The sequence below is a fragment of the Mirounga leonina genome, unplaced genomic scaffold, assembly GCF_011800145.1.
Source record: "Mirounga leonina isolate KUSES-001 unplaced genomic scaffold, KU_Mleo_1.0 Mir_82, whole genome shotgun sequence".
NCBI classification, from domain to species: Eukaryota; Metazoa; Chordata; class Mammalia; order Carnivora; family Phocidae; genus Mirounga; species Mirounga leonina.
In genome coordinates, this window is record NW_023270825.1 from 750820 (window position 1) to 763327 (window position 12508).

The window sequence follows — 12508 nt, forward strand, 5'->3', positions numbered from 1 at the left end:
TGTGTGTGTGTCTCTGATTTTTTAATCCAGTCTTAAAATATTAAACGTCTTATTGCTATATTTGTGTTTAATTCCACCAGTTTTTCTGTTCGTTCCATTTGTCTTTTGTTCTCTCCTTCTCACCACCTGTCAGAGAAGTCAGGTGTTTTGTCCTGTTTTCCTTTAAACAGCTTGTCTGTTCTGCATGTACTTGTCACCGTTTTGCCCACCACCCTAGTGGTTCCATCCTGTGCCATGACTTTGCAGATTCTGCCTCAGCTGCAGCACCCACCCCCCAGGCCACGCGAACCACATGGACCCCACGGCGCTGCCTCAGCGTGGCCACCGCTGCCTGATCCCGGAGGCTCGCTCACACTTCCCCGTCGTCACCCTTCCCATCCTGATTTTGTGCGTTGGTCCGGACCATTCTCCTCCGTGTTTGGTCTGCCTGCTGGAAAGATTCTCTCCGCTCTGATTTGTGTGGAACATCTTCACTCGGCAGATGTTCGGAGTGGCTGGCAGTCGTTTCTGCGGCGCCTGCCGGCCACCCTGCTCCCCGGCTCCCTGTCCTGTCCAGGGTCCAGGGTCCAGGGTCCAGGGGACTCTGCATCTTCTCATCACTTGTCAAGGAACTCAGCTCCCCTCACTGCCTGCTGGGAGGGGGTATCTTTGTCCTTTTGTTTGTAGAGCTTCTAGAATTGGTGGCTTCACGTATTTTGTTCTGGGCGAGTCGGGGGCAGCGTGGTGTCCGGTCCGGTGTGTGCCCCCCCCTTTCCCTTCTGGGCTCCAGGCCCACGCACAGCATCCCATCCCACCTTGGGTTTTGTGGTTCCCGTTCTGTTTGTTTTCCTTCTCTCTCCATTTCAGTCTGAGTGTTCTCCAGTGACCTGAGTTCCCTCGGCCTTTCCTTGGCTGTGTGTAACCGCGTCTTAAACCTATCTGTTAAGTAACTTCCTAACTTCAATTATCACTGTTTATCAGATTCTAAGTCTTTGGTAAATTTCCCCATCTCGTAAGTTACACGAAAGTCTTTAATAGCCCACGGGAGGGTCATTGGTGGTTCTGTTTTTACTGGTTGGGGGTATTTATTTGGTCTTGCCTGTTGTCATGCTGGGTAAGTTTTTATTGAATTGATGGATATTGTGTTTGAAAAACTGTGGGGCCTGTGTGTAATTGTTCCCCCGAGGGGGTTTCACATCCTGTGGCAGGCAGGTGGAGAGCGGGGAGCTAGGCTGGCCCCCTCACCGTTAGACTTGGCTGTGCGCTCACCTCAGGCCCTTTCTTCCCCCCTGTTCCCGCTCTTCCTGCCCTGCCACGCTCACTGCTGCTGGGCACGGTCTGCAGGGAGCCTGTACGCACGCCCTTCAGCCCACTTCTGCCTGCTCTTGGCGGTCGGCCCCTTGAGCCTGGCTGTCTGGGAAACGCCTGCAACCTTAAGCTCACCTTCCTCCCAGCAGGACTGTGTGCGCCCCAGGCCTCGTGCTTGGCCCTCCTTCTTTTGAGGGTCTTCCCCACAGGCGTGACTCCCAGTTGCTCTCCTGCGTCGTATCTGGCTTTTTGGCTTGTCCTCCTGTGCGTCCTGCTGGAGGGCGATGTTGCACACTCTCGTGGCGGTGAGCCGCAGCCCCTCCTAGCTTGGCATTCACCCCGACGGCTCTTTCTGCGGCTGGGCCCTAGGTGGTTTGCCTCAAGCCGCGGGTGAGCCTTTCCTGACCGAAGTCAGGCCTTGCTGCCTCCTTGCCTGGACTCCCCGTGGCTCTCCCCATGGCTCTCCCCGTGGCCACCAGGCTGCAGCTTCCCGCTCCGGCCTCCCTCCCCCTCCTTCCCTCTTCTCAGCCACAGCAGCTCCTGGCATCAGGAGTGCTGACCTTCCCGGAGCCCCCCAGCCAGAGATGCTGGCCTGCCGCCAGCCAGCGAGGAGCGGACAGCCGCAGCACGGTGGTCAGCGGGATGCCCGAGTGCGGGCTGCACCAGGGCTCATGTGCTTAGCGCCTCGCTGAGCCTGAGCCCCACGCGCAGGTGTGCTCAGCCGGCAGCCGGCAGCACAGGGGGGACTGTCTCTGCGTGCCGGGGCTGCGGGCCCGAGCTCTGCCCTCCCCCAGCAGTCCGGGAGGCAGGGCACTGGTGGGCCGGTGCACGCGGCTGACTGGGATCCGGCCCGAGGCCCTTCTCACACCGCTTCCTGGCCCGGGCCCTGGCATGGAGCCGGGAGGGTGGGCTGCAGGCACCTCCGGACTGTGGGAACGGCATGCAGAGTGATGATGGTGGCCTGTGTCGATTATCTGGAGAGTAACTATACAAGGGAGACCCCACCACAGGACACCCCCGCCGGGCCCTGTCTCGGGGGGCAGGTGCACTGTGCTGGGGACGTGGACTGTTCTGGGAGCAGGATAAGCGTGCGCGGGGAGCGGGCACCGGTGTGTGTGTGTGCGTGTGTGCGCTGAGTGTGCATGGGGAGCGTGAGCTGGTGTGTGTGTGCGTGTGTGCACTGAGTGCACGGGGAGCGTGAGCCGGTGTGTGTGCGTGTGTGTGCTGAGCGTGCGCGGGGAGCGGGCGCCAGTGTGTGTGCATGTGTGTGTGTGTGCTGAGTGTGCGCGGGGAGCGGGCGCCGGTGTGTGTGTGTGTGCGTGTGCGCGCTGAGTGTGCGCGGGGAGCGTGAGCCGGTGTGGGTGCGTGTGTGTGTGTGCTGAGTGTGTGCAGGGAGCGTGAGCCGGTGTGTGTGTGTGTGTGCGTGTGCGCGCTGAGCATGCGCAGGGAGCGGGCGCTGGTGTGTGTGCGTGTGTGTGTGCGCTGAGTGTGCGCGGAGAGCGGGCGCCGGTGTGTGTGTGCGTGTGCGCGCTGAGCGTGCGCGGGGAGCGGGCGCCGGTGTGTGTGTGTGCCTAGTGTGCGCGGGGAGCGTGAGCCGGTGTGTGCGTGTGTGTGTGTGCGCGGGGAGCATGAGCCGGTGCGTGTGCGTGTGCTGAGTGTGCACGGGGAGCAGGCGCCGGTGCTTGTGCGCGTGTGCGCGGGGAGCAGGCGCTGGTGTGTGCGTGTGCATGTGTGTGTGCGCTGAGTGTGCGCGGGGAGCGGGCGCCGGTGTGTGTGTGCGTGTGCGCGCTGAGTGTGCATGGGGAGCGTGAGCCGGTGTGTGCGTGTGTGTTGAGTGTGCATGGGGAGTGGGTGCCGGTGCTTGTGCGCGGGGAGCAGGCGCTGGTGTTGCGTGTGCATGTGTGTGTGCGCTGAGTGTGCGCAGGGAGCGGGCGCCGGTGTGTGTGTGCGTGTGCGCGCTGAGCGGGCGCGGGGAGCGGGCGCCGGCGCCCTGCAGGGTACTCGCTCTTCTGCCAGGCGCAGCTCGCGCAGTGGGCAGGGCGTTGAGGGTTCCTGGTGGCCTCTGTCCTCGTGGGGGCTTGGCTGTGAGCGCCTCTCCAAACAGAGACCTGCTAGGTCTGTAAATAAGTGCCACGTGGTGTGGCTGCCTGGGCAAAGTTGAGTCCCAGCGGAGCTGCCTGCGGAAGGGGGTGTGGGCTGGACGGTGCACAGTGGACGCTGCTGGGCAGGTCATCCTCTTGCGTGAGGCGCAGGGGTCCACTCTTGGTGCTGACCCTGCCGCCGCTCCCGGCCTCCCTGTCTCTCCGCCGGGCCTGGGAGTGGCGGTGCCGGCTCGTAGCGTGGCCACCCCGCCGTCCCCACCCTCGTCTGCTGGAAGCACACGCACCACTTGCCAGACCTTCTGTTGGACTGGACGTCAGCGCTGTTTGTCTGGTTTTCCCTTCGGGCACCCTGACGCAGGGCGCGGCGCGAGGCTGTCCAGAAATCTCGTGTGCTTTTGCCTTTAAATCCGTCTACCTTTCTACTTACTGAAAACGGGCCTGAGTTTAAGTCAAGTCTGATGGTTCTTCGGAAGCCACACGCAGACCAGCCAGATGGTGTCCTGAGGGCCCTGGCGTGACGGCTGGGAGTGCCGGCCCGGGCACACTTGCCCAAAGCCCGCTGGTGGTCTGCAGGAGCCCCCTGCGTTCTGGTCCGTTTGGACTCTCAGGAGTGTCTAGAATCTTCTGACGGTGTTTTGTGCGCCACCGTTCTCTGCGTTTACGCGTCTCTTCGAGGGCCGGCACTCCGAGTTGGTGCTCGCTGAGCGGAAGTCCCACCGGGCAGGGCAGGTCAGGGACCAGGAGGGAGGCCGTCAGAGCAGATGTGCTTGCGCCTGGCACCAGCAGACAGGCCTCGTCCGTGCTGACTTTTTTAGGATTCCAGCAAATTTGGACGTCTGGTTGGCGTCCCTGTGCCAGGAAGGTTAGAAGCAGCTGCTTAGCAAAAAGGGAGAGACACAGGCCCACTGGCCAGGCCAGACAGAAGACTTTCCAAAGCCACCAGAACACCCCTAAAGGCCCATGAGTCGGGGGAGCTGCCGTGGGCCGGGCCCCGAGGGCATGAGCAGGCTTGGGCCCCAGGCAGGTCACGAGGGGAATGTGGACGCCCACGTAGGGATGCACGCGGTTGAGCCTGCCACTGCGTCCAGGCGGCCACGTGCCCTACCACCTCTAGCGTCTCAAGGACGCCAGGCCTGTCCACACGGGTACGACGTGAAGTCCCGTCTCCTCTGTAAGATACGCGCACTTCCCCCATCATTTTACCGTGGGGACTCTCAGACCCCCGGCAGGGTTGAAGGACCACACAGTGGACACCCCAGCCTCGCACTTCCTGGCACAGCCCTCTGCTGTTCCCCACAGGCCCTTCAGCTGGCAGGTCATTAACGACTAGATTCTGGTATTTGCTACGTTGCTCGTTTCCCTTTTGTGGGAAAATTGGCATAAAACAAAAGACACAAGTATCAGTGGTACCATTTGGGGAGTTTTGCCATATGTGTGCATCTCTGCAACCAGACCTCCCAGCAGGATCTGGGCGACACCAGCCTGCGGCCCTTCTGGTCAGGCCGCCCCCTGCCCCTGAGGCACCCACTGTCCGAGGACTCCCATCGGTTAGTCTGGCTTGTTCTGAGCGTCCGGTAACGGGAAGCCCTGGTCTGTAAGATTTGTGTCACTAGGCAAGCTTTTGGACCCGTCCATGTTGTGTGTACCATGAAATGGTCGCTCCATTGTAGGAACGTGTGACCGGCCACGGGTTCTGCTGTCGGTGGACATCTGGGCCCTCTGTGCCTTTGGCTGTTGGTGTGAGGCTCGTGCGTGGACGCGGGCTTTCGTGTCCGTGGGTAAATACCTTGGTGCGGAGTAGCTGGTCACAGGCAGGTGTGTGGTCAGGGTTACAGGAAGCTGTGGCCTTTCTCCAAAGCGGTTGTTCCGTGGTACCCCGCCGGCAGGTGCGTGGGTTGGGGTGGCCCCCATCCTTGCCAGCATTTGGTGCCGTTGGGGGGCACTTTGTCAGCATTTCTCGGATAACTAACGAGGGCGGGTTCTTGTCATGTGCTCATGAACGCTATGCTTCTCTTGAAGTGTCTGTTCAAAACTTCTACCCGTTACTTGGCTTTTATTTTATCTTTTGAACAGACTTCATCTCTCAGAGCAGTTGTAGGTTAAAGGCAGAACGGTGCGGACTTCCCCATCGCCCCCCAGTGCGCACACAGAGTTTCCCGGTCCACGCCTGCACAGCTGTGCTGGGTGTCCCCGTCGGTGGGGGCCCCGTGTTGCCATGATGGCGGCTCACCGGGCACCTGCCCGTCCTGTGCCCTCGGTGCCCGTGGCTGTGACATCATATGGAGGCTAACTGCCCTGTTTGTCCCTGGGCCCCGCCCCCACCCCTGGCAGCCACTGACCCGTTTACGTCTCTGGAGCTTTGCCTCCGGGCCTGGGCTCGTGCGTCTGTCTCGACACCACGGGTTTCCGCTCGCTCCCGTAGGACGGCTCCTTCTGCTCCCTGCTCTTCTTTCCGCACCTGGTCCCGCCAGCGAGCGGGTCAGTCTGCACCTGCACCTTCTGTCGTCTTGTGGCGACCCTCCCGCCCGAGCGCGTGCCTTCAGGGACCGAGAAACGGGGAGCCTTTTATTCAGGACCTTAGAGGTCATGGTGGGGTGTCTGGGACCTCGCGGACCTGTGGCATCGGGGACTTCTTTCTTCTTCTGTGTTTGGGCCAGGGTCTCGCCCCCGACACCGGGTCTGGTCTGACTCCCGTTACCGTCTCAAAGCCACGGCAGACCTGTGAGCGACGTGACGTCTCGCTGCGCCCGACCAGGTGCCTCACTCGGCGTGTGAGTGCGTGTGTCCTGCTGGGTGCCAGATCATGGAGACTTAATCTGGTTACTCCTTAATCACCTGCCGAAGGGTGAGGACGGGTCCCAGAGTCCCCGTGGCTGTCCCCTCCAGCACCGGCACCGTGGAGGTGCCCGCCGGCCACCAAAGGTGGCCCACTGTGCGTGTCTGTCCCCCAGGAGCCACGCGCCACGGGGCAGATGCCACACGCCGTGCCTGGCGGGCTCTCAGTGGCTGCTCGAGGGATGGCGTGAGCGTCCCATGCTTCTGGGCGTGCCCCACGGGCGGGGGGCTGCTCTGTGAAGGCCACGCGTACTCTGAGGGCTATGCCACTGGCCCTGGGAGTGGTCCACAGGTTCCAGTCAGCCCGATGCCTCACTCCTCCTGGGGGATCCGTGCCGAACTCGGATTCACACCAGGGTCCTGTGCCACATATTCCGTCTGCGCCTCAGGGAAGGGGTTGGGCAGCCGGAGCCTGTGGGCTTGGGTGCAGACATTCCTTGACTCCTGCCACAGACATGCTCCTCGACCTCAGTGACCTGCTCCAGGTAGACTGGTTTCCTTCCTGAGCCCCGTTCCCAAGGGAGGCTGGGACTGGGGTTTGTGCTACCCAGGCTGGAGGCTGGTCCACAGAACAGAGGACACACCGGGGTGTGGTCTGTTTCAAAACCGGTGGAGGGGGGGGGCGTAAACACAGGGTCACAGCGCTGCCCTGGGGGCTGGGTGGCCCCGGCCTCAGAGCCAGTGGAAAGACCCAGGTGAAATTGGTCTGAGGGGAGATGCTTTGAGAGAAAAACAAAGGGACTCATATGCATGGATCTTCAACAGTATAAAAAGCCACATTATAGTCTATTTGGGGACCCCGTCTGGGTACCAGGAAAGCATTTTCTGTTGCATCTCTTGTTTGCAAACTACTGAAGGTGATGGAAAAAGACCCAGCAGGAAGGACACCTGTGTGGACGGGACACTTACGGGGGGGGGGCCGTCAAGGTTCTGCATGTGTCCCATCCCTGGGGACGGGACCGGGGCAGGTGGAGGGATCGCTCCACGGGGGACTCGGAAAGAGCAGGGGGTCACGGAGAACAGAAGTGACCACAGTATGAAGGGTGCGTGCGGGACTCACAAAGATCCCACGCCTTTGAGGAAAGCTTGCACAGGGCCCCCCGTGCTGACACGGCTCGACTTCCGTGTAAGCCACATGCTGCCTGTGTGTCTGCCCTCCCAGCTGTCTTTATAAATGGCATCTCTCAGGAGCCCTGCTGAAACAGTCTGTGGCCACGCTAATAATAACCTGCTGGAATCATGGAAGCCCAGTGCTCCACGTGCGGTGTGCGGTCAGGGTGTGGCCTCACAGCCTGTCCCCTCCTGGGCCTTCCCAGCAAGGACACAGGGAGCTAGTGCAGGGCCGCCAAGGGCTGACACAGGCTCAGGGCTCAGCTCCTGCTGAGCACCCCTGGCAGGAACCGGGTGGGGGGTCCTGGCACCCCACGAAGCCGTGGCTGGCACAGGGCCACTCAGGGCCGTCTTCGTGCAGAGCCCGTCTGCCCGTTGGACAGGAGCGGGAAGGCTGGCCGGCCACCTCCACGGAGACGAGCCACAAACGCAGGGAGGGGTCCGCAGAGCCCATGTCACTGTTTCTCATGCCTGCCGACGAACGTCAGCGTCTCCGGCAGTAACCACATGCATTGTACAAGCATGGCCCTTAAACATTCGACCTTTCCAGAGAGCCCTTCTCTGCAGCATCCAGGTCTCCACGTGCCTGGGACAGGGTCAGGGAGGTGGGAGGTGGGGAGGGGGCGGGTGGGGAGGGGAGGTGCTGCAGTGCGGGGGAGGGGGCAGCACACTGCGGGGCAGGTGAGTTCCACTCTGGCCCAAAGGGGCATGAAGTCGGGAGGGTGAAGACGCAGGAGCGTGGGGTGTTCCTAGAAGATGCACGCTTCCACACGCTCACACACTGTGAGTGCACTCTGGTGGGCAGGCCAGGGGCAGAATCCCTTCCGAAGGCAAGCTCTGTGAGCCACCTGCCCTATGAGGGGGGCTTCCTGGAGGAGGAGGCCTGGGTGTGGAGTGCAGGCCCCCCGCACCACACCCTCCATCTCCTCCAAGCGGACTTTGTACCATTCTTTAGCCCTCCCTGAGGGCCGCAGACGCCCACCTGTGCTGCCTGAGAGCCCCCGATGGCCGCTCTTGGTGCTTCTTCGCAGTCTTTTCTGGTGGCTTCTTTGGGCGTGAGGCTAAGGGGCCCTCATCCAGGACCTCAGGCCAGGCTGATAAGGCAGAGGGACTCTACAGGGAGACCAGAGGCAGGGGGCCAGGGCCAGGACACTGAGGCCTGCGAGTCCCAGGGGCAGGGCAGGCCTCTCCAGCTCAGGCGGAAGGGGCTAAGCCTGGGCTTCTCCCAAATCTGCACCTTATCCAAGCAGAACAGCTTCTGCCACGCCTGTCCTCAAACACAGCTCAGAATCCCCTCCCCACAGCCCTCCTACCCCCCCAGGCTTGGTCAGCACAGGACCGGCTCTTAGGACAACCCCAGGCTCAGCCGCACTGGAGGTCTGCACCCTAGAGTCCTTGACCCTGTGTTCAGTTGCAAGCAGCCTGGTTAGGCGGTGGACTCCACAGCCAATTTGGACTTGATGGGGGTGGGGGGAGGGGTCACCGAGGCCTGCAGAGACCCACGGCCATGACAGAGCTGGTCCACAGGGACACAGACAAGGACCCCAGCAAGGGAGCATGCAGGGGTGCAGAGCACTCTGAACGACACACAGTGAGCTCTGGGCTCTACGTCAGCATTCTCTCTCGTAGCAGATCCAGTCGTTGCTGAGACAGTGCAGGGTCTGAAAAAGCTGCCTGGGATTGGGAAGCAGGGTGGGCCCGGGGTGGCGGGGGGCTGTCAGAGACTGAACGGTGAAATGCATGTCGTAAGGAACAAAAGCAAACGTTTCCCAAATCCCAGTGCTGTCCTCAGCTGCGGCTGCTTCCTCACAGGTGAACGTGTACGTGCTGGGGAAGACGTTCCTTCTTCTGGCAAGAGAACTGTGCATCAACGCGCCGGCGATCGGTACGTCGGGTGGGAGGGCGTCCCGTGCAGGGACAGGGGCTCCACCGGGTCGTAAGAAACGTCCGAGCAGCAGCTGGGAGCCCGACAGTTTGGGGATTACTTCTGGTTTAGAACCAGAGCGCCCATGGTCAGTCCCCGGCAGGTGTGGAGGAGGGTACAGAGGGAAACGGGACCCATCTGTCCACCTCTTGAGGAATACACCTGGTGGCCGGTGCCCTGGGGAAGGCAGGACCTCTGCAGACGGAGAGGTGCTTTCCTAGCCTATTCTGCCTTCCCTGGAGCTTCACCGAGAGATTGTTCTCACAGTCTGCTTGCGGGGGCTGCTCCCCGTTTTGCCCATCATTCTCTACAAGTGTATTTTGTTTCAAGGAGGCAGGGTGCAGGGCCAGGGAGGGCGGGCTAGGGGTGCAGTCCCGGATAACCCACAGCATGGTACCCTGGGGCTGGGAAGGCAGGGTCTGGCAGGGTGGGTCAGGAGAGGGGCACAGCTGCAGGGCTACACTAGGCTTGGGGGTTCCACTCCCAGCTAAGACCCTCCCCCAAGAGGCCACGTCCCTGTGCCGAGTGACATGGTCCCTCCCTCCGGGGTCAAGCTGAGGTTTTTCAGAAACAAAGCAACCAGCCACAAAGTGTGCAGCCTGAGAGAACAGAGGTAAGGGGCTCAGAGAGCCTGCTTTACCCCGAAGCATGCCTGCACAGGGGCCATCTGGGGCCTGCAGAGAGCCCCACCTCACCCCGCCACCCTCAAATCGGAGTCCTCCAGTAGGGCTTTGTCTGAGAGGCTGGAATGCCTCAGGAAGCACGACACAAGCAGACACCTGGCCTTTTCCAGAGTGTTCTGGCCACAGACCCACGGTGGAAGCCGACAGACGGGGACAGACGGGCCTCCCTAGGAGGCAGTTTGTTTCTAACCAGGAAGCATGGCTTAGCATTGGAGGCTTTTTCGTGTGCTGGAAGGGACATGCCGTTCATAGACACGTGGGAAAGCGTGTGCCTCGGCTTCATGCTCCTTCACTCGTTTCTCTCTCGGTAGCTTGTTTCATTGAAACCTTGTTATGAAAATGCAGCTAGACGTGGACTGTTTTAGATGCCTTTTCCCAGTTCTGGATATGAAGGGAAGGTTTTAGGTTAAGCGCGGTAGTGCTGAGAATTCATGGGGGTGGGAGGGGCAGCAAGGCCCACAGAGCAGGTGGTGTGGGCACCGCAGGGTGGGGGCCTGCAGGAAGCCCGCCTTGTGCCCCCAGATCTGCCCAGCTGCCGGGACGCAGAAGCCCTGGCCCTCGCTGTGTAGGAAGAGCGTCGAGTTCCCAGCCCTGGGCTGCCGCTGACTATGAACGAGAGAGAGAGAGAGAGAGAGAGAGAAAGGAAGCGAAGCCTTTAATGCTGTTGGTAAGGCAGCCGGCAAGGGGCGGAAGGGGTCGCACAGTCTGCTGCACGTCCCTTCCCGGCGGGGCCGGCTGCAGAGAAAGGCCTCCTGCTGGTGCGCGTCCTAGCGCGTCCGGGCCACCCCTCGGCAGTTCAGGCGTAGAAGATGAGCTCGGGGATCTGCCCACCCTGGACCCCCGTCCCGTTGGTGCTGTCCGAGGAGCACTGGAACTGGAAGGTCACCTTCCCGCACTGTACTTCGGTCATGCCCTCCTGCCCAAAGTAGCTGAGCTCGCTGCCGTCCAGGACAGCGCTGGCCGTGTAGAAGCTGTCCTGTTCCACCTGCACGGGGTGTTCAAACCACACCGAGAAGGTGTTGCTGGAGCCGTCCGACACAAACTTGGTCAGGTTCTGAGCCAGGAGCACCCCCAGCCGCTTCAGCTCGATCTTGACGCTGTACTCGGCTTTCCCAGAGCTGGACCCGTATAGGCCCAGCCCTGCGATGAACACCCTCCTGTCCACGGCAAACTGGATGCTGTCACAGCGCCCGCGGTAGCGCCACTGGTTGCTGCGGTAGGCGGAAGACTGGAAGCGGTGGCACCGCTGCGGGGCCAGGCCCTTCCTCTTGGTCAGCGGGAAGCTGAGGAGCGGCTTGTTGGCCGCCGTGTACCACAGGAAGATGTCGTGGGTCTCCTCCAGGGTCAGGATGTCCGACTGGGCAGCGCCATTGGCAAACTCCTCCAGGGTCATGGTGGGAATTCGGACCAGGTAGAGGGCAGGCCCCAGGACGTGCCTCTTGTTGCGCGGGGTGACCGGCAAGCCCTGTCTCTTGCACTCTGCCTCAGCCCAGTGCAGGACGGCCTCGAAGACCACCGCCTCCTTGGCGTTGAGCGCCTCCCGCGTCACGATGATTTCCAGCGTCTGCCAGTCGATTTCGCAGAAGCCTTCAGACCTCAGGGCCATCTCGGCTTGTGCATCGATGACCTCCCAGCAGCGCTGGGTCAGCTCCGGTTCCTCAAACAGCCGGCTCTGGGACAGCAGGACGCAGGCGTTCTTGGCTTCCAGACTCGTCTCCAGGAAATTGACGCAGGCTTTTGCCAGAGCGGGGACGATGTACTTCTTGGCAGCATAGAGGGTGGCCAGCACCGTGTCGGCTTCCAGGTCGATCTCGTCGCTGTACATGTACCTGGGCAGGGTGGGGGCTGCGTCACGGGCTGCACGGGGCGCGCCAGGCAGCCGCACCCACCCCCTCCCCGCGCCCTCACGCAACGCACGTACTTTAACAAGATCAGAAAAGCTGCAGGCTCCACGTCGGGGATGTGGATTTCTGACTTGACTTCTGCCAGGTCGCCGTAAAACATGGCATAGAAGACGGAGCTCCCGACCGCCAAGACGTACTGCGGAGACACAAGCTGCCCTGAACCCCCCCTGCCCCCAGCGGATGCCAGGACGGGATGCCAGCACGCCACACCCGGGGGGAGGGCACAGGAGAGCACAGTCGCTGCTCGCGAGCTGGGCCGCGCGTCCGCTCACCTTGTGGGCAGGCACCCTGCGGGCTGCCCCCGGGGGCCCCACGACGAAGTGCACGTCGGCCATGAGCTCGTTGTTGAACATGAGCGCGTTCCTGCAAAGGGCAGAGGCATGGGGCTCGGGGCTCGGGGCTCGGGCCGGGGCGGGGGCGCGGGGCGCGGGCGCGGGCGCGGCCCGGGCTCACCTCTCGCGCAGGGTCGGGTGGAAGGACTGCCAGTTGGGGCTCTCCAAGTTGTTGTTGTCTGGCGCGGGCGGCGCGGGCGCGGGCGGCGGCGGGGCGGGCGGCGGCGCGCTGGGTGGGCCCTTCCTGCCGGCGGCGGCGGCGGCGGAGTTGCTGTTGGCGATGTCCGTGGCGGTGGCGGCGGCGGCCGCGGCGCCGGCGGCCGGGTACAGC

The 12508-nt window shown here is 62.2% G+C and overlaps 2 protein-coding genes across 5 annotated transcripts in view; one reads left to right on the forward strand and one right to left on the reverse strand.

Moving 5' to 3' along the window:
- Positions 1-12508, forward strand: part of BRF1 (BRF1 RNA polymerase III transcription initiation factor subunit) — a 48117-nt gene that overhangs the window by 18236 nt on the left and 17373 nt on the right. For all 4 annotated transcript variants that reach the window (XM_034992963.1, XM_034992964.1, XM_034992959.1 and 1 more), the window contains 2 exons: positions 6678-6709; positions 9147-9219. In XM_034992963.1, coding sequence (XP_034848854.1) covers positions 6678-6709; positions 9147-9219 — 105 coding nt within the window. The remainder of the gene's footprint in view (positions 1-6677; positions 6710-9146; positions 9220-12508) is intronic.
- Positions 10576-12507, reverse strand: BTBD6 (BTB domain containing 6; the record flags this gene model as incomplete). The annotated part of the gene is made up of 4 exons (XM_034992637.1): positions 10576-11770; positions 11863-11981; positions 12118-12208; positions 12299-12507. Coding segments are annotated over 4 exons (1452 nt in total), but the record flags the coding sequence as incomplete, so codon positions are not given.